Here is a 20,544-nt window from a genome sequence, read left to right as displayed (position 1 = left end):
ACTGAAGAAGCTGGAAGAACCAGTTCAGTGGAGTAACAGGGCTAAATCTAGGCTGAAGGGGTTAAGAAGTGAATGGATGGTGAAGACGGAAGAAAAACTACGAGTAGACATCACTGTCTTGAGATATTTGGCTCTGAAGTGGGGGCAGAGAAATGAGGTAATGGTTGGGGGAGATGTGCAGAGCTAGGACCTTCTGGGTTTTTTAATGATAGGAGATGCTAGAGGCACTGCCTCCTCCCCAGTCTGGACCCTTACCAGCCTCCTCAATGGTGCCCTGGTTCCCTCTCCTCCAGCCACTACCTCGTTTCTCTTCCCATCTTCCATTGTACCCCTGGGTTTGTCAGCCGTGCGAAAATCACATCACCTGTTCACTTGGCTCCAGCAACCAGGCTCTTGAGGACTGATGGAGACAATTACAAATCTAGTCTGGAGGTTCCTCCTAGGAATGTGTGTTTTCTGTCGCTGGGCAGTCTTTCCGTTCACCTTATGGACTTCATATTTACTCCTGCCCTTGTTCCAAGCCTCTTCCAACTCCTCAGTCCTCAGCCCCATCCTGACCTCCTCTACAGATGAGCCTGCCTCTCCCTACTTGAAAAACACTTGTTGAGCATGTTTCTGGTCAAGCTGTAATCAAATGTGTCCATACACTTCTTGAAACGTGGTCTGTGAGGCACCTGTACCAGATTTACCTGGGGTGTTTCTTAAAAATGCAGGGCTCTCTGCCCCAGCTCCTCACGCTCTTACACGCGTAGGATCAAATTCTTGGGGTCGGGATCTAGAGAGGTGCATTATAAACAAGAGCCCAGGAGATGCTGATGTTCACTACAATTTGAAAAGCAGTGTTATATATTATTTGATCTTCTCAATAATCTCGTGAGGGAGATATTACTATTAAAGTCTGAATTATATGGAGAGCATCCTACGTGAACTCTATCACCTTCATTTCTTATTCATCAAATTGTTGTATATTTTCACCAGTTTCCTTTGCCTTTGCCCTGCCCTCAAATAAAGAAGTATCCCCCCCCCCCCCAATTAAGAATAAGTTCTCTCTAAAATGTTGTCTTTGATCCATACCCTCCTTTGCTCTTCTGGTACTTGGATCTATCAATGGATGATAGTGGTAGTTATAATAGCTATCATTTATTGATCACATAGTATGTACCAGGTACTTTGATAAGTCTTTTTTATTTAGCTCATCTAATCTTCAAACATTTCTTCTACTCCTTTCTCATTTTTTTGGTCTGGTATTCCCATTGTACCTATGTTATGCCTTTTGTAATTGTCCCACAGTTTTTCGATATTCTGAACTTTTTTTTGTCCATTCTTTTTTTTTTTTTTTTTTTTTACCTTTGCATTTCAGCTTGGAACACCTCTACTGACATATCTTCAAGCTCACTGATCCTTTCCTTGGCCACGTCCAATCTACTGGTGAGTCCATCCAAGGTATTCATTACCTGTTACAGTATTTTTGGCTTCTAGCATTTTCTTTTGATTCTTTCCTAGAATTTCAAATTCTTTGCTTACATTACCATCTGCTCTTGCATGTTATACACTTTTTTCTTTACGGTGCTTAGCATATTATTCAGTTATTTTAAATTCCTAGTCTGATAATTCCAAAATCTCTGCCCTAAGTTTGGTTCTGCTGTTTGCTTTGTCTCTTCATGGTGTTTTTTCTTGCCTTTTAGCATGCCTTGTAATTTTCTGTTGAAAGCCAGAGATGATCTATAGGATGACAGGAACTGAGATAAATAAAATGCTAGTGTGAAGTTTCATGTTTATCTGGTTAGAAGTTAGGCTGTGTTTAACGTTTGCTGTGGTTGTAGGTGTCAGAGGTTTCAATACCCTCTAGTATTTTTATTTCTGTCTCCTCTATTATCTTTGGTTTTATCTAGAAACTCCCTCTTAAATTGTCATTATACTGGAATCCTGTTGATGAGACAATAAGGTATTGGGAAGGGGAAGCAGTCTATAACCTTATTATTAATCTCAGATTTCTTACTGGGCCAGAGTCTCTGGCTATGATTTTCAGAAGTTTCTTAGCTTTTATTCCTCCCCTTATATGAGATAGGAAGGCTAGAGGTGGCTAGAGTTGGCTAATTGTCCTTCTCCCAGCTCAGATAAGGCTCTGGTAGTCTCCTTTGGGGCAGATCTTATGGAGACTCTTCTGGATATATTTCAAAATGGTTATTGTTTCCCTCCCTCTGCCTGAAGCAGGAGAAAATTTTTCTCTCACCTTCACCAGGTGAGAACATGGTGGGGCTTCTAGAGGTAAAATTCACAAAAGTGTGGGGGCGCCTGGGTGGCTCAGTCAGTTAAGCCCTCGACTTCAGCTCAGGTCATGATCTCGCGGTCTGTGAGTTTGACCCCTGCATTGGGCTCTGTGCTGACAGCTCAGAGTCTGGAGCCTGCTTCAGATTCTGGGTCTCCCTCTCTCTCTACCCCTTCCCCACTCATGCTCTCTCTCTCTCTCTGCCTCAAAAATGAACAAACATTTGGGGCGCCTGGGTGGCTCAGTCAGTTGAGCATCCGACTTTGGCTCAGGTCATGATCTCATGGTTTTTGAGTTTGAGCCCCGCGTTGGGCTCTGTGCTGTCAGCTCGGGGCCTGGAGCCTGCTTCAGATTCTGTGTCTCCCTCTCTCTCTGCTCCTTCCCTGCTCACACTCTGTCTCTCTCTCAAAAATAAGTAAAGATTAAAAAAATGAACAAACAATTAAAAAAAATTTTTTTAATTCACCGAAGTGTTGAGATCCCTTAATATTGGGCTCCAAGGGGTTTAACTCTCAAGGTAGTCTATACTCAGCCTCTAGCTATCTGTCAGTGACCATTTAAGTGTCCCCATCAGTTACTGTCTCCAGCAACTTCTGTTCCTGATAAGCTATGATTCTCAGTAGCCCCTGTCTCTCCAGGTTGGGGGCAAGGAGGGGGCTGTTTGTCTCGTGTCCTCAATTCACTGATGGATATAATTAGAGTTCTTGATTTTCAATTTTTCAGCTTTTTTCTTGTGAGGACAGGAGTGGACTTCCAAGCTCTTTCTATGTCAAAGCAGAAACTGGAGATCCTTATCTAATCTTTACAACTCTCCAAGTTAGTATTTTTCCAAACTGACAGGTAAGGAAACTGAAGCTTAGCAAGGTTAAATTAAGTGGCCCAAACTTATGCAGTCAGTGAGGGGGTGAGTGGCTATGTTGCCACAAAGATGATAACATTAAATTGGGATTCAGGCAAGGTCCTGCACTAGGAAGCCAGAAAGGCATCTGTACAAGTATAGGCTGCTTTGGAAAGAGGCTAGGAGGTGTGTATAAGCATGTGTGTCCTCATATAGATGCATATGAAGAAACCCTGGGATGTCAGCTGACTTTGAGAAGGAAAGGGGTGAAAAGTTGGTTCCAGAATCCTTGTCTTTACCATACCATCAGTGTCATTCCATTGTCAACAAGAACAACTTATTTTAGGGCTGAATTTAAAAAGGCACACCTAAGAAATTGACAGCTGTTTATTAAATGCCTACTATGTGACAGGCACTGTGACAGTATGGAACAGATACAGTGCTTAACAAAGCAGTGTCCCTACTTTCATGGAGTTGATATTGTAGTGAGGAAAACTAGCTAGTAAGCCCACAAGTTATAACATGTCAGATGGTCATAAGTCAAATAAAGAGAACTAAAGCAGGATAAATGGGATTGAGTGATACAGGTATTGTTTTACAAGATGTGGTCAGAAATGGATGCTTTGACAAAAATGACCTTTGAGGGGCACCCGGGGTAGCTCAGTCGGTTGAGTCGGACTTCGGCTCAGGTCATGATCTCATGGTTCGTGAGTTCAAGCCCCACATCAGGCTCTGTGCTGACACCTCAGAGCCTGGAGCCTGCTTCAGATTCTGCATCTCCCTCTCTCTCTCTCCCTCTCTCTCTTCCCCTCCCCTGGTCATATTCTATCTCTCTCTCTCAAAATAAATAAAAACATTTTAAAAATGTAAAAAAAAAAAAAAGGTAACTACACAAGACTGGGACTTGTAAATTGTGGTTTAGTAACCATGTGGTAAATGATGGGGACTCCTTCTAGCCAATACCCTGGTCTCCCACAAACAAAGGATTGTGGAACTTCAGGTATCAGCTGGGGTCAAATGGAGGGACAGTTTTGTGTCCAAGGGGGCACACAGAGAATAGTTTGGCAAAGGTTATACATGCTTTCTAAAAGTAAGCTCTGAGTCAGGCTCCTACTCAAATTCCTACTTGATCAGGTGTGACAGAAAGTGTTTTAATATACATCAAGAGCCTAAAAAGTATCTGGTACAGAAACTTTGGGTTCTATCCATGAATATGATTTAAATTATAGAAAAGCAATGTTCAGGGGCACCTGGGTGGCTTAGTTGGTTAAGCATCTGACTTAGGTTCAGGTCACGATCTTCCAGTTCATGAGATCAAGCCCCCAATTGGGCTCTCTTCTATCAGCACAGAGCCTGCTTGAGACCCTCTGTTCCCTTCTCTTTCTGCCTCTACCCTGCTCATCCTCTCTCTCTCAAAAATAAACATTAAAAAAAAAAAAGCAATGTTCATAGGGCAGGGATCTTTGTCTGTTTGATCATAGCTGTATTCTCACAGCTTAGAACATGCCTGTACAAGCTAGTGTTAATAAATATTTGTTGAATAAATAAATAAATAAATAAATAAAAAGGGTTTTCTTTATAAAAATTATTTATCATATTTTTAAAATTTACCTAAATTTCCTTCAATAGGCTACTGTTTAAATAAACTATGATCCATTCACTCTCTGGATTTAACTCTATTTTATTTATTTTTTTTTATTTTTTTAACTCTATTTTAAAAAGCAAACAGATGGGTTAAATGTTTGTAACACCAGAATTAAAATCTAGCCCATAAAGTAATTAGATCTGGAACGGAGACTCAGTATTTTCATTTTAAAGATGAGGGGACTGTAAGGCCACACAGTGACTTATTGGCATTTTTAAGCTACTTAATACATAAATTATAAAAATTCTTTTGAAGAGGATACAAACAAATGGAAAGATATGGAATAATTCATTGTAGTGAAAAATTTCCATACTATCTAAAGCAATCTTCAGATTCAATGCAATCTCTATCAAAATACCAACAGCATTTTTCACAGAACTAGGACAAATAATACTAAAACTTGTATGGAATCACCAAAAAAAACCCTAATAGGCAAAGCAATCTTGAGAAGTAAAAACAAAGTTGGAGGTAGCACAATCACAGATTTTAAGACATATTGCAAAGCTGTAGTAATCCAAACAGTATGGTACTGGCACAAAAATAGACATAGATCAAGGAACATGATAGAGAGCCCAGAAATAAACCCATGCTTATATGGCCAATTGATATATGACAAAGGAGGCAAGGATATACAATGGGGAAAGACCAGTCTCTTCGATAAACAGTACTGGGAAAACTGGAAAACTACATGCAAAAGAATGAAAATGGACCACTTTCTTTTACCATACACAAAACGAAACTCAAAATGGATTAAAGACCTAAATGTAAGACATGAAACCATAAATTCCCTAGAAGAAAACATAGGCAGTAATTTCTTTGACATTAGCCACAGAAAAATTTTTTAGAGATGTCTCCTCAGGCAAGGGAAACAAAAGCAAAAGAAAATTATGAAAACTATGTCCAAATAAAAAACTTTTGGACCACAAAAGAAACCATCAACAAAATGAAAAGGCAACCTACTGAATGGGAGAAGATATTTACAAATGATATATATGACAAGGGGTTAATATCCAAAATATATAAAGAACTTATACAACTGAACACCAAAATACAAATAATCTGATTAAAAATGGGCAGAAGACAGGGGTGCCTGGGGGGCTCAGTTGATGAAGCATCTGACTCTCTATTTTGGCTCAGGTCATGATCTCATGGTTCATGAGTTCAAGCCCCACATCAGGCTGAGAGTGCAGAGCCTGCTTAGGATTCTCTCTCCCTTTCTCTCTCTGCCCCTGCCCTGCTCTTTCTCTCTCATGTTCTTTCTCTCTCTCGAATAAATAAATAAACTTAAAAAATGGGCAGAAGACCTAAATAGACATTTTTCCAGAGAAGGCATACAAATGAAAATATGCTCAACATCCCTCATCATCAGGGAAATGCAAATCAGTACCACAACGAGATAACACCTCACACCTGTCAGAATGGCTAAAATCGACAATACAAGAAACAACACGTGTTGGCAAGGATGTGGAGAAAGGGGAACCCTTTGCACTGTTGGTGGGAATACAAACTGGTGCAGCCACTGTGAAAAACAGCATGGAGGTTCCTCAAAAAATTAAAAATAGAGGGGTATCTGGGTGGTTCAGTCGGTTGATCGTCCAGCTTCGGCTCAGGTCATGATCTCGCAGTCGGTGAGTTCGAGCCCCACATCGGGCTCTGTGCTGACAGCTTAGAACCTAGAGCCTGCTTTGGATTCTGTGTCTCCCTCTCTATCTGCCCCTCCCTCACTCATGCTCTGTCTCTCTCTCACTGTCTCAAAAATAAATAAATGTTAAAAAAAATTTTTTTTAATTAAAAATAGAAATACCATATGATTCAGTAATTCCATTGCTGGGTATTTACCCAAAGAAAACAAAAAACACTAATTTGAAAAGATATTTGCACCCCTATGTTTATTGCAGCATTATTTACAAGAGTGAAGATATGGGAGCAACCTGTGCCTATCGATGGATGGAAAGATGAGTGGATGAAGAAGACGTGGCATCTGTATATACAATAGAATATTGCTCAGCCATAGAAAAGGATGAGATCTTGCCATTTGTGAGAACACAGGTGGGCCTAGAAGGTATCACAATTCAGCCAGACAAATACCATGTGATTTCGCTTCCATGTGGAATCTAAAACACAAAACAAATGAATATGCAAACAAGAGGCAGAAACATAGATAAATATAAAGAACAAAATACGAGTATAAAGAACATAAATATATAACTACAAAGAACAAACTGATGGTTCTCAGAGGGGAGCAGGGTGGGAGGATGGACAAAATGGATGAAGGATAGTGGGAGACGCAGGCTTCCAGTTATGGAATGAGTAAGTCACAGGGATGACAGGGATAGCATAGGGAATATAGTCAATGATATTGTAATAGTGTTATATGCGGACAGATGGTGGCTACACTTGTAGGGAGCAGAGCATAACGTATGTAGTTATCAAATCACTATGTTGTACACCTGGAACTGGTGTAACATCGTGTGTCAACTACACTTCCATTTAAAAAAACGGAAAAATTAAAACTTAGAAGCGAAAAACAAAGATGAGGGGATTACAAAGCCACGCCATGACTTACTGGCATTTTCGATCTACTTGACACATACCTGATAAAAGTTCTTTGGAGGCAATAAGAGTTACAGGTTGTCTGCTAAACAATTCTATGACGTACTTGAAAATGATTTCTAGACCTTTCAGAAGATAGATGGGAAAACTATACTAGTTCCCATGCAAGAAAGCATGAGACCAACGAATGCCCGCAAACGAGGGCCAAAAATTCCAGCAGCAAGTCGTCCATCAATTTGGGAAACATTTATCAACTGGCCAGAGTGCCAAGCCTTGGGGAAGCCGTGGGAATACAGAGATGGCCACGGCCCAGATTTCCATCTCTTTGCAGAATCTCGTTGGCGAACAGGGATTTAACACATTAAGCCACAGTGTGTGAAGGACTGAATAAAGGATGTGCCAAGTGTGAGAGAGCGTGGAGACGGGGTAGGGGCACAGACTCCAAATGGGATGGAAGTAAGATATGGGTGTCAGGGGATGACAGCACAAGAAGGACCCGTGAGGTGATGAACCCAGTGTGCTTTCTGGAACAACCCTGAGAAGATTTTAGGAGACAAGCAGTCGATTTCAGTCTGTCCCTCCCACACTTCTGTTCCTGTAGCCACACAAGATGCTGAACAGAGAAAATGGCACAGAGTCTGTCCTCACGTTTCCATCCTCGCTCCCCACCATTTATGGCTCTGTGCCCTTTGTCACGGTTTCCGTTTCCCTCGGTATTACCTGGCCTGCGTGATGGGGACGAGAACAGTGCCCACCTCATGGGATGGGTCAGAAACTGACAGGAAATTAGTAGATTGGTTTATTTATGTGACACGTATTTACTGAGTGCCTGTTGTGTGGCAGGCATTGTACCCAGCACTGGGGACGAAAGAAATGGACTGTCCTGTTTTCATGGAACCTACAGCTAAGAGGGAGAGCATTAAATAAACAACTAGACTACTTCATACCTGGAGGTGATAGTTGTGGTTTCCTCTGTCTGCTCATCGCTCCCCCCTCCCCGGCATTTGTCTTTCTCAAAGTATAATTTGAACCCATTTTTGGTTAAACTGCTGTGTGGGAGAAGGTCACAAAGCCAGTAATGGAGCCCAGCCAACCACCTAGCACCCTCAGGGACCAGAGTTTTATTTTTATTTACTGGGTAGGATGTATCCAGAAACAGTGAAGTTTTCCCATTTTACTTTATAGACTTCCCAATAATATTACAATGAAGATAGAAAGAATTAGACAAGCCTGTCCCTCCCCTCACTTGGGGGTCGAAAAGACAGCTGGTTGGTTATACCAAAGGTGGGATATCTGCTCACATCTACAGAGGGACGGGCTTTGTGATTCACTGGCCACAGAGACGTGGAAAGGGCACCCTACTAAGCTTCCGGCTCAGAAGGAAGAGACATTGATTGAGGGTCCATTACATCCCGACACCATCTGGGGAATTTTACATAAAGTAGCTCATCTGATTCTCAAAATAACCTTTCTCATCCCTACTTTACAGATGAAGGAGCTACGAGTCAAAGAAATTAAGTGACTTCTTCACCCAGCTGGTGGAGGCAGAATTTGAGCCTGGGCCCACTGACTCCGAAACCACGTTCTTTCCGCACACCCAATGTATATTCTAACTAGACAAGTTAAGCTAGAATTGGAAGAAATAATGAGATAAAGAGTCCTTTTTGAGGAAGAAAATCAGCCTAGGAACAGGAATGCTTTCTCCTGTCATAATAATCCATGTGCCTACCAGTGACACTGTCTAATTCCAAATGTCCCCTTTTAGAAATAGAGGAGCTAATATATACATGCACACATGTGTGCGTGTGTGTGTGCAGGGAGAAAGAGAGGGAGGGAGACATTAGTTCAACCCTGTAATGTAATTCTTGAAATTGATAATAGCGAAATGGTCACAGATGTTAACAATGATTTATGTGTTGTGTTCATTGCAGTGGGTTTTTTTTTTTTAATAACGAAAGAGGAAAAATGAAAACAACTGGAACCTATCGTGCCCAACAACAGAGGAATGGTGGAATAAATTATAATTCAACGGAATAGTGGAGTATTATAAAGTCATTAAAATTCATGCTGTGGAATAATGTTTAATTGTATTGAAATATACTCATAATATAATGTTCATTAAAAATAAAAGAGGTCATAAGATCCTATATATAGTTTGGTTCCAATATTTGTTGAGCAACTACATATATGCATATATATTTAAAATCTGGAAGGAAATGTACCCAAATGTTAATAGTGATTATCTCTATGTTATAAGAGGACATTTTTTATTTCGTCCTCACCACCCTCTGTATGTATCCTTTTCTGTATTTTCCAACACAAAACAAGGGTGTGTGCTCTGCTGTTCCTCCCCATAGAGCATCTGGTTCTCAGACTCAGGGCTTGCTTGCTTGGAAGGAAACTACTTTTCATCCTTCCTGGTAGCAGGCACCAGAGATCGGGGCTGTAGCAGCCTGAGGACCCCATGTGTACCCCAGGCACTCACAAAGCAAGCTGCTTCTCACTCTCCTTACAAATGATTTCAGATGGCAATTAAAAAAAAGAAAACGAAGTATCGAACAAGAGGTCCTGCCATTGCCTTTAAAATGTGTTCTTTTGATGGTTCTTTCAGGATCACATCTTCACAGAGGCATTTTACCCTGAGTGAATTCCTGAAGAGAAGGGGCTGGCCATAGCATGTCTTTTATGCCCTAGTTCGTTCGTTCGTTCGTCCGTTCATTCCTTCATTCATTCATTCATGTAAGAAAACTTACTGTGTCCCTGCTGGGCTCTATGCACTAATCACAGAAGATGCAGTGAAACATTAAGTAGCGAAAGTTTTAAAATAGAGGTCTGAGGAAACAGTAGAGTGGACTTCACACGTACCCTTCATTGTCACCCCCCCACCCCCCGTGCACCTGTAAGCTTGAACCATCCAAAGAGACAACTCAAAGTAATCACCTCTATGAACGTCTTTTCTCTCCTCTCAAATCAGCACTCCCTCCTCACTTCCTGAAAATGACTGTTTTCTTATTGTCACACATGCAGCAATTCTAGTGCCTAGCATGTTGCAAAAACAGTCCTTTCTTTTTTATTTTTTTATTAAAAAAATTTTTTTTCAACATTTATTTATTTTTGGGAGAGAGACAGAGCATGAACGGGGGAGGGGCAGAGAGAGAGGGAGACACAGAATCGGAAACAGTCTCCAGGCTCTGAGCCATCAGCCCAGAGCCTGACGCGGGACTCGAACTCACGGACCGCGAGATCGTGACCTGGCTGAAGTCAGACGCTTAACCGACTGCACCACCCAGGCGCCCCAAAAACAGCCCTTTCTATATCGTTCTTATCTGCCTGCTGAACGTGCTGCCGTAAATGAAAGTCTCTCTTCTTGTGCATGTGCAATTGGCTTACTCTGTGTCACATGCAGGGAACGATAGAATTTCCCTAGGGTAAACAAATGAGTCCACCCCAATATCTAAACAAGTAAATATCTAGGTGCTCCTATAACCCACTTGGGATCCACCAGGGTTGGCAAGTTCTGCTGTAGATCCTGACCACCTGATACCAGGCACCAGGCCTTAATTATTCATCTCAATAAGCTCAGAGCCTAGTATGTTGCCTTTCACAGCTAATGAAATGTTTCATCTCAGCTAACATTTATTGAGTGTTTACCATGTGCCAGGTATGGTGCTGGTGGTTAGAAATATACTAGTGAACAAAACACATATGATTTTGCCCTACAATTTGGTAGGTGCAGAGAAATGTTAAACAAAAACACTCTGAAGGAAAAGTGCACAGTGGTCTGAATGCTAAGGAAATACCTGAATAAACAAATGCATGAAAGAAAATGCTGTATATTTTACACTGTAATATTCGTTCACTAGAAAGGTGTATTCTATATATGAAGAAAGAGAATATTGTGAGCTCACTCAGGAGGAATTAAGAATCCCATAAGACATAGGGCGCCCGAGTGGCTCAGTCAGCTGAGCATCTGACTCCTGATTATGGCTCACATCATGATCTCAGGGTCATAGGATCGAGTCCTGTGTTGGGTTCCCCACTGAGCATGAACCCTGCTTGGGGTTCTCTCTTTCTCTCTCTGTCCCTCTCCCTGACTCACATGCCCTCTTTCTCTAAAATAAATTAAAAAAATAATAATCCCACAAAACAATCTGACTCCTGTGTTCATGCACCTATGACGCGTCCTAAGACCTCATTAGCTTTTCATGGTCCTATCTCAATAGATGACTCATTCTGAACTTACAGGCAACTAAAATCCCTAGGGTATTTTTGTTGTTGCTTGTTTAATGCGCTGCCATAAGTCCAAGTATCTCTTCTTGTACACGTGCAATTGGTTATTTGGATCTAACTAAGTGACTTTCTGTGTTCCTCCATTAGCTTTCATCTTGCTACAGCTGGTTAATCAATTTGACCTGCCCAAGTCCTCTGATGCCTAGTCCTGATATGGGAATATATGTGTCCCTTCCCATCAGTGGGTGTGGTTACCATGATGACAAGCCCAGATCAGGCTGTTGGAAGGAGCTCTGACGGGAGTGTTATAATCACCTTTGCAATCAACATATATCAAAAACATTAAAAAGTCCACATCCTTTGTGTATGTAATTACAGTTCTGGGAATCTATTCTACCAAAATAATACCAAAGAAAGGCATATGCAAAAAACAAACAAACAAACAAAAAAAAAAAAAAACAAAAACCCAAAACCTGTTTTTACTCCATTATTTATAATAGTGAATAGCACATTGAAAAATCCTAGCCTTTTAAGGGGCATGATTAAGTTCAGATGACCATAACAAAAGAAAGTTTTCCTACAAACTAAGAAAATTCCTAAGGATGGGCTTGCAACAGCATTTTATTTTTAGAACCTCTCTGAGCTTCTACTGTAGCTCAGGACCCATTAGATGCTAATACATATTGTTAATGAAGAGATAATGAAAATAGTTTAGAAACAGGTGATTAAGAATATGGAATAATTAGTTATTAAAAAGATACTTGTTTGTATGGTATTGACAAGGGATCTTCTCAGGCAAACAACCCTTCAGCAAACAAGACAGATAAAACCCCCTGCCTTGAGGAGCTCACAATCTAATGGAAGGGGGCAGATAATACTCAAGTCGACAAGTAAAATGGCACATCGTGTGGCAATAAAGGCAACAGGACAAAAATTAAGTGGGGAAGGATAGGAATTCCAGCCGGGGAACTGAAGGGGAGGAGGAAGCTTCAGATAGGGGGATCCGGATGGCATCCCTGAGAAACGGCCATCTGAGCAGAGACCTGAAGGAAGGGGGCGATGAGCTGGACAGTTGGCTGGGCCACGAGCATTCCAGGGAGCAATTCGGTTTTAGCAATACAATTTTAAAGGATTAGTGGGTTACTTTTGTGCAGGCAGTCCAACCCCTGCATTCCTTGTCACTTTCAATTACCCATAAGTACACTCAACTCGCTCATCAAAGAGAGATTCCCCTGTCTCTCCCTTCTGGCAGCCAGAGACAGATTCCCCAGTCTGTGCCCAGGCTGCCTTGCTGGAAGCAGATGGGCAGCCCCACCCCCTTCTTCCTGGGTCTGGCCACGTGGTGAGAGCATAACCCCGTACCCTGCGGCCCCATTCCCTCCCCCACTGAGTCTAAAGGGGCATTAAAATTCACACTTGTTTGTACCTGGTGAGTCTGTATTCTCTGGGTAAGGGCTCACTCATGCAGAAGCAGAACCACGCATCCTCCGAGTCACTTTCAGAACGAAGAATGTAATCTTTAACCAGACTGAAAGAGTATCAGAATTTTGTTGTTGTTAGGGTCTCGAGATTGTTGTATCTGGAGCGAAGGTGTCAACAAAGAAGTGCTTCTACAGATGTGTTAATCACTATGTATGTGTTTTGAAAATCACCGTGGTGTTTGTAGCTTCTGGTCACCTGCTCGGGTTCCAACGGATGACTTTCTACTACGCCTGCTGAGAGCAAAGGTAATTTTTAAGGTGCAGTTGCACGGAGGACACTGTACTCCGGGAGGGCAGAGCCGTGCCTGTTTTTGTCACCGTTGTTACCCCAGTGCCTGGCGTATAGGAGACACTGCATGAATGCCCATGAATAAGCGAGTGACTCCAAAGATGACAGCTTTGGTGGAGAGAGAAGACTTGTAGGCTGCCGTGGGAGAGGCAAGTACAGAGACCACAGGGAAGCAGGAGAGACAAGATGGCATGCGCCGTGCAAGGGGAACCCAGGTGGAGTGTGCATTTAATGTGCAAGGCAGGGCGGGGGTGGGGAGACAAAGTGTGAGAAAATCACCGGCATGGCGTTTGTCGCTTCCCCCATGTACATGTTGGATTACTTTGGTCAATTCACTTAGCACCTTGGAGACTCAGTTCCATCCTCCGGAAAATGGCGGTAACAGTACTGACCTCACAGGGTTGCTATGAGAATTAAGTAAGATAATGCCTACAAAGCCCTTGGCACAGAGACTACCACCATAAAAAAGTCATAGTAGACCCTCATATTTTCAATCCACACGTACACGTGGAGAGGCAGTGTAGAGCGTGGTGGGGAGTAGGGATCTGGGGCCAGACTGCCTGAGTTTGAATCCCAGCTTTATCACTTAGAGCTGAGTGGTCTTAAGAAAGTTACTTAATTGCTCTGTGCCACAATTCCCTCATCTGTGAAAGACAGGGTAACAGTGCTAGCTCATCGTGATCAGTTAATAAATGTAAACCACCTAGAATGGTACCTGGCACATAGGCATTATTATTGTCTGCGAGACATTTTTTTGTGTTTGTTTCTCACTTTGATTCCTCAAGGGCTGGTGGAAGCGATAGGATATATGGCAGCAGACAGATACGTTGATGTGATGATGGAGGAGTTCGTGTTGGATGGGCTGGATCTGTGCCTCATTTCAACATCGGCTCTCAAACTCGAGCAGACACTGGATTCACCCTGAGCGCTTGTTAAAACACAGGTCGCGGCCTGTGAGTGCCTCATTCAGTAGGGCTGGGTGGGACCCGAGATTTTTTATTTCTAACAAGGTCCCCCAGTAGTGCTGATGCTGCTGGTCCAGAGACCACACTCGGAGAATCACTGCGATGCAACATGAAAGCATGTGCGAAGCTCCAAGAGAAGGAAGAAGGAGAGATGGGTAAAGAGACGGGAGTTCTGAAAAGGACTAACAGATACGAGTAGAAAGAATAATTTGCTCATTTATTCATTCAGCAGACATTTACTCACTGCCCATTGTGAGCAGGGCCCTGTATTCACCGATCAGCTGAAAGGACCAAGATTTAGCTGAGTAGAAATGACAGTGGGTTGGGAAGGACTATCGGTTTATTGAATTAAAACAGAATAGCCTTTAAAGGAAGCAGCCACATCCTCATCAGGCCTAACTCCACATCGTGTCTCCATTAGGTCTAACTCAGGCATCCTTTGTGTGTGTGTGTGGGGGGGGGGGGGGGGGGAGAATATACATAAAATTTACCATTCTAACCATTTTTAAGTGTATAGTTCACTGACATTAAGTACACTCTATATTTTTGTGCAGCCATCACTCACCATCTATCTCCAGAATTGTTTTCATCTTCCCAAACCCAAACTCTCTGTTCGTCAAGAATTCCTTACTCCCTGTAGCCCCTGGCAACTACCATTCGACTTTCTGTTTCTCTGGATTTGACTATTCTAGGTCCTCACATAAGTGGAACCATACAGTATTTTGTCCTTTTTTGTGACTAGTTTATTTCACTTAGCACAATGTCTTCAAGGTTCATCTATGTTACATATAGCATGTGTTAGAATGTCCTTCCTTTTCAAGAATTAATATTGCACTGTATGTAATCATCACATTTGTTTAGCCAAATCATCCATCAGGAGATGTGTGGGTTGTTTCTACATTTGGCTGTTGTGAATAGTGCTGCTATGAATACGGCTGTACAAATACCTATTTGAATCCCTGGTTTCAGCTATTTGGAGTATATATTTCTAAGCACCATTTTAATGTTTGTTTATTTTTGAGAGAGACAGAGATAGAGCTTGAGCATGGGAGGAGCAGAGAGAAAGGGAGACACAGAGTTGGAAGCAGGCTCCAGGCTCCGAGCTGTCAGCACAGAGCCCTATGCGGGGCTTGAACCCACGGACGGTGAGATCATGACCTGAGCCGAAGTCAGATGCCCAACCGACTGAGCCACCCAGGCGCCCCTCTAAGCACCATTTTAAAGCAGATACATTTTGTTCAGGGGACAATTAAGGTCACTCTTCTCCCATCCCACCCTCTACCTTTTCCCCACTTAGAACTTTACCCCTCCTGACACTCAGGTACCCAGATCTCTCATCTGAATCTGATAAATCATCCACACCTCCAGGTAAATTAGCACAACAAGGACCAGGGGAATTTATTTCAATGCTTTACGGGCTGAACGCATGCATGAATCTTCCTTTCCCTATCATGACAACCTTACCGATACACTGTCCAAATACACTTGTGCCAGGAGCGTATTAGGTACTATTCAGAAACGAAACAATTTAGTCTCTGGAATCAGACATCTGGTAGAGGAACCTGAGCTTACTATTTACTAGGTGTTTACGCAAATGATTCAATCTTCCTAGTTTCAATTTCCTGATCCATAAAATAGGGATACTAGTTTCTATCCATTTGGCTGTTTGGAGAATTAAAGTAAGTACACCAATTAAATTAAGATGAGATAAACCAAAACAAGACAAAGAACTAAACCTAATAGCTGGCACACGGTAAGAACCCAGAAAATGCTGGGCATCCTTGGTATTACAACTGGGTGACTCCTTCAGATATAGGCCAAGAAGGTTCCTGCCACCTAGGTACACAGAAGAACATCACAATGAGCATGGAATTAACAGCCCTACTAGGCCAGAGACCCAGAATACAAAACAATGGACATTTTTTAAAACACAGGATTCAATGGGGCACCTGAGTGGCTCCGTCAGTGAAGTGTCTGACTTTGGCTCTGGTCATGATCTAGCAGTCTGTGAGATTGGGCCCTGCATCAGGCTCTTTGCTGACAGCTCAGAGCCTGGAGCCTGCTCCAGATTCTGTGTCTCCCTCTCTCTCTCTGCCCTTCCCCTGCTTGTATTCTTTCTCTCTCTCAAAAATAAACAAATATTAAAAAATTTTTTTTTTGTTTAACGCAGGATTCAAAATGACAACCTGGCTACAAAGGATTAAAGATGTCTTTAGATGGGGGGAGATATTTTGGGCCAGGGCCCTCTGTGGAGCCCACAACTTATACTAGGATTCCCCAACAGTCAGCTATGGGTGTTAAGTATTTTTCTTGAGCTCTTTTTTTTTTTTTTCTGAGTTTGCAAACATCAGATAAAAATGGATTCTAGAACAATGGAAATTTGAGATGAGAAATGGTTACGGCAAATTTGGCCAGGCCTCCTCCTAGGATGGCCCCAGTCCTTCTGGGACATGTTCTGACGACTGGATGGCCTTTTTCTAAGCCTCTGAAAGGGGATGATGTTCCTGCCACTTCCCTTGGAAGAATATTCCACGGTGAAATATGACTCACTGTCAGGGCCCTTGCCTTTGAGATTCTCTTTCTTCTCTTGACCCACTTTCGTCTGGCCGTGCCCTTTTGTACAAAGTCAAACGCAGCCTCCCCTGGAGAAGGTTGTTCTGTGAGGACTGACATTTAAAGACCATTACCACCTCTCACACTCAGCCCTGTTCATTTAGCCAAGCAAAGCATGTTTAATTCTTTTAATCTCCTCTCATAAATCAATCTCTTCGTTCCCTTAATAGTCCTTCGCCTATGCTTTGAATTCCTTCCAGTCTGGCCATCCTAAGCTCTTGTTCCGTTTATACTTGGGACTTGCCAGTCAATCACAAATGGCTCTCGGGAAAAACAGCCAGGCCCGCCAGAGCTCTGAGTGCTCTCACTGTGCTGGGCTGTCTGCAGTCCCCCAGGCACTGGGAGTCCAGAGAAGATCCCTTCCTGGTGGCCAATCCTGAAGGCCTAGAAGCAAGCTTGAGACATTTGCCGCCTATACCATTATGGGTCCTTCAATCCTGGCCCATCTGATCCAAGGTCAAGGGAACTTCCCGAGAAGCTACCTCAGACACCTGTACCTCTACTGTCACTCAAGCTCCTCAGTATGTCCTTCTTTCCCCTAGCTTTTACCCACAAGGGCACGAGGGCAACAGAGGAGCCCAGAGGAGTCTTACCTGGAAGGTCCCAGCATGGTCTTCTTCCTTATCACCCTCTCTGTTCTCTTTGAGGGCAATTAATGTGAATCCTCTGAAGTAGGACGGTGGGGCAGCTGAAAGGGTTACTGTGGAGAGAGGAGAAAGCAGATCATAAGCACAGGAATCAGCTGGCTTCCATCTGACAAATGAATGTTGGTGAGTTCTCCATCAACAAGCCAGACCTGTGGGTTGGAGGGGCAGCAGACAGTGGAAAAGCCTCATTCCTTTGAGTAGTGAACTTTTGCTCTCCACCCCGTTCCCCCTTACATTTCAGAACCTGCAAAATGCCTGAACTATGATTTCAGTTGGGCCTCCTTGAACCAACAAAGGCTTTGGTGCACTCTCTCTCCCAGTAGCCACAATTTGAAAAAGATAGTCCCTGGTCAGGGGCACCTGGGTGGCTCAGTCAGTTAAGTTTCTGACTTCAGCCCAGGTCATGATCTCACGGTTTGTGAGTTTGAGCCCTGGTTCAGGCTCTGTGCTGACAGCACAGAGCCTGGAGCCTGCTTCAGATCCTCTGCTCCCTCTCTCTCTCTGCTGTTCCACTGCTTGCACTCTCTCTCACTCTCAAAAATAAATAAACATTAAAAAAAAAAAAAAAATCCCTGGTCAGCAACCTCAATCTTGACAGTTATCTAATGTTACACTTCCAAAAGAAATCTAGCCGCTCACAGCCCAAACTCCCTTACAAAGTCCTTTGGGGCAGAGAATGCTGTGTGTTTTCCAAAATATACTTCCTATTTCTTGTAAGCACTCAGCTAGACCACTTTCCCAGCCTCCCTTGCAGTTAGGTCTGTGTGCGTTCTGCCAAGGGAAAGCACAGATGGACGTGATGCATGCCACTTTCTGCTTGGCCCGCACAAACTTTCCACAGGATCTTCCAGTCTCCCTCTCCCACCTATGCCTGCAGAATGCAGCGGATCCAACAGAAGATCCAACAGAAGGTGTCCTGGGAGAAGATGGTGGAGCCACAAGATAGAAGAAACCAGGGTTTCTGAATAGCTACACAGAGAATCACCCACTGACCAGAAACATCCATCTTGTACTTTGCCTGAACTGGAAATAAACTTACATTGTGGGGGATTGTTTGTTACAGCAGCTGGAGTTCTATGAAACTACATCATGCTCTTCCTTCTCAAATCTACCCAGATAACTTCGTTTTCATTGAATCTAGCTCAAGGGCCTTCTCAGCAATGATGGTCACCCCTCCCTTTGTATCCCTAGCACCTGGCACAGAGCCTGATGTCTAATAGATGCTCAATTCGTTTCTTGAAATTTATATAAATTGGGACTGAAATTACTGTCTGGATTAAAGTGCTAAGAGTCTGGCCTTTAAACACAGAGTTATAGACTCTTAGAGCCTTAAGCTGTCTCAAGAACCCTCCATTCCAGCTTTCTAATTTCACAGACAGGAAACAAAGACACAGAGAGGTCAACAGACACCCCAAGGCAGTAAGAGCACCCACAAGGCAGACTTAGGGCCAGACTCCTCTTCCCCAGTTTAGCATTCCACCCATGGTTGCATATATGGAGTATATCTGAGTACGGGTATTCTACAAATGTTAGGTTTTAAAATTTTAAAAATCAACTTAACATATACCATTTACGTGATTCTGAAAAGCAACCCCCTGTCAGGGAGGGACATTCTAGTCTTCTGCTTCCAGTCCTAAAAATAAAGGACCCCCAAATTCCAAAAATTAAAATACCTTTCTTGGACCATGCACCTGCAGCCCATTAGCCCCAACACAACGACATCTCAGGAAAGAACTCTGAGAACCAAAGATTGCAAATCTCATGCTATAATTGGTCAGTTCATCCCACAAAAGTAAAAGAGCATTCTGATTGGCTACTGATGTCTATCGAAAGGTCAGACAGACCTTCTTAGTAAGGAAGAAAGGGTGAGAGAAAAAGCACAGTACAATAGAGTAAGAAAAGTAGGGTGCTCACCAGTGGCAAGCAGAAAATGATGATTATGATGTCAGAAGAAAGAGCTGAGATCTCTGAGGGACAGACAGACAGCCCTAAAGCAGTCTGAGGGTGTCTAGAGTGGGGTGGGAAATGAACAAACAAAACCAAACAGAAACAGACTCACAGGTACAGAGAAAAATTTGGTCGTTGTCAGAGGGGAGGGGAGTGGGGGAATGGGTGAAATAGGGGAAGAAGAGGACAAGTTACAAAATCCCAGCTATAAAATAAACAAAGACATGGGAATGCAATGTACAGCATAGGGAATATAGTTAATAATATTGTAAAAACTTCATATGGTGACAGTAGCTATATTTATCATGGTGATTGCTTTGTAATGCCGAGAAATGTTGACTCACTATGTTGTGCACCTGAAACTAATATAATATTGTATGTCAACCACGCTGAAATTAAAAGCACCTATACGTGGGCATAATAACAGCACTTACCTCAAAGTATCAGTGTGAAGCCTAAACGAATTAACACACGGAAAGTTCTTAACAGCATGCCTGGAATATACTAGGCACTTAATAAATATTAGCCCTTATTACCAGTGATGAGATTATCACATTGCATTTTGTGGGTAAGTGTTCGTCTACTTATTCATTAAGTCCTTCAAAAGCAAGAACCACATCTGAGCTCAGCACGGTGATTAGCAGAGAGTTGATAACACAATTAAGTTTACCAAACTGTGTTCATGGACTAGTAAACTCTATATTATAAAGATGTCAGTTCTTCTCAAATTGATTTATAAATTTAGTGCAGTTAAATTAAATTCCCATTGTGTTTTTTTTTGTGATACGGACGAGTTGATTCTGAAACATACATGAAAATGCAAAGCACCAAGAATGTCCAAGGCAATCTGAAGAAAGAAGTGAAAAGTTGGAGGGCTTGTACTACTACACACCCAGACTTACAGAGCTACAGAAATTCAGCCGGCGTACTATAGCAAGGAAAGAAAAAGAGGCCAGTTGAACTGTTTGGGGTCCAGAAAAAGCTCCACAAGTCTATGGAAACTTGCTGTATGATTAAGGATCTCCTGCAGAGCAGTCGGGGGAAAAGATAATACCTTCAGTAAATGG

General features: G+C 42.6%; 1 protein-coding gene across 5 annotated transcripts in view; it reads right to left on the bottom strand.

The window, feature by feature from the left end:
- SPON1 (spondin 1) overlaps positions 1-20,544 on the bottom strand; it is a 260,769-nt gene that overhangs the window by 222,484 nt on the left and 17,741 nt on the right. For all 5 annotated transcript variants that reach the window (XR_007156111.1, XR_007156112.1, XM_047876856.1 and 2 more), the window contains exon 2: positions 17,477-17,583. Coding sequence is in view for 3 of the 5 variants with exons in the window: in XM_047876856.1 (XP_047732812.1) it covers positions 17,477-17,583 (107 nt within the window). In the remaining 2 variants the exon portion in view is untranslated. The remainder of the gene's footprint in view (positions 1-17,476; positions 17,584-20,544) is intronic.

This window comes from Prionailurus viverrinus, chromosome D1 (assembly GCF_022837055.1).
Source record: "Prionailurus viverrinus isolate Anna chromosome D1, UM_Priviv_1.0, whole genome shotgun sequence".
Taxonomy (NCBI): domain Eukaryota; kingdom Metazoa; phylum Chordata; class Mammalia; order Carnivora; family Felidae; genus Prionailurus; species Prionailurus viverrinus.
The sequence above is the reverse complement of the archived record's forward strand: the minus strand, read 5'-3'. Positions and strand labels throughout refer to the sequence as shown.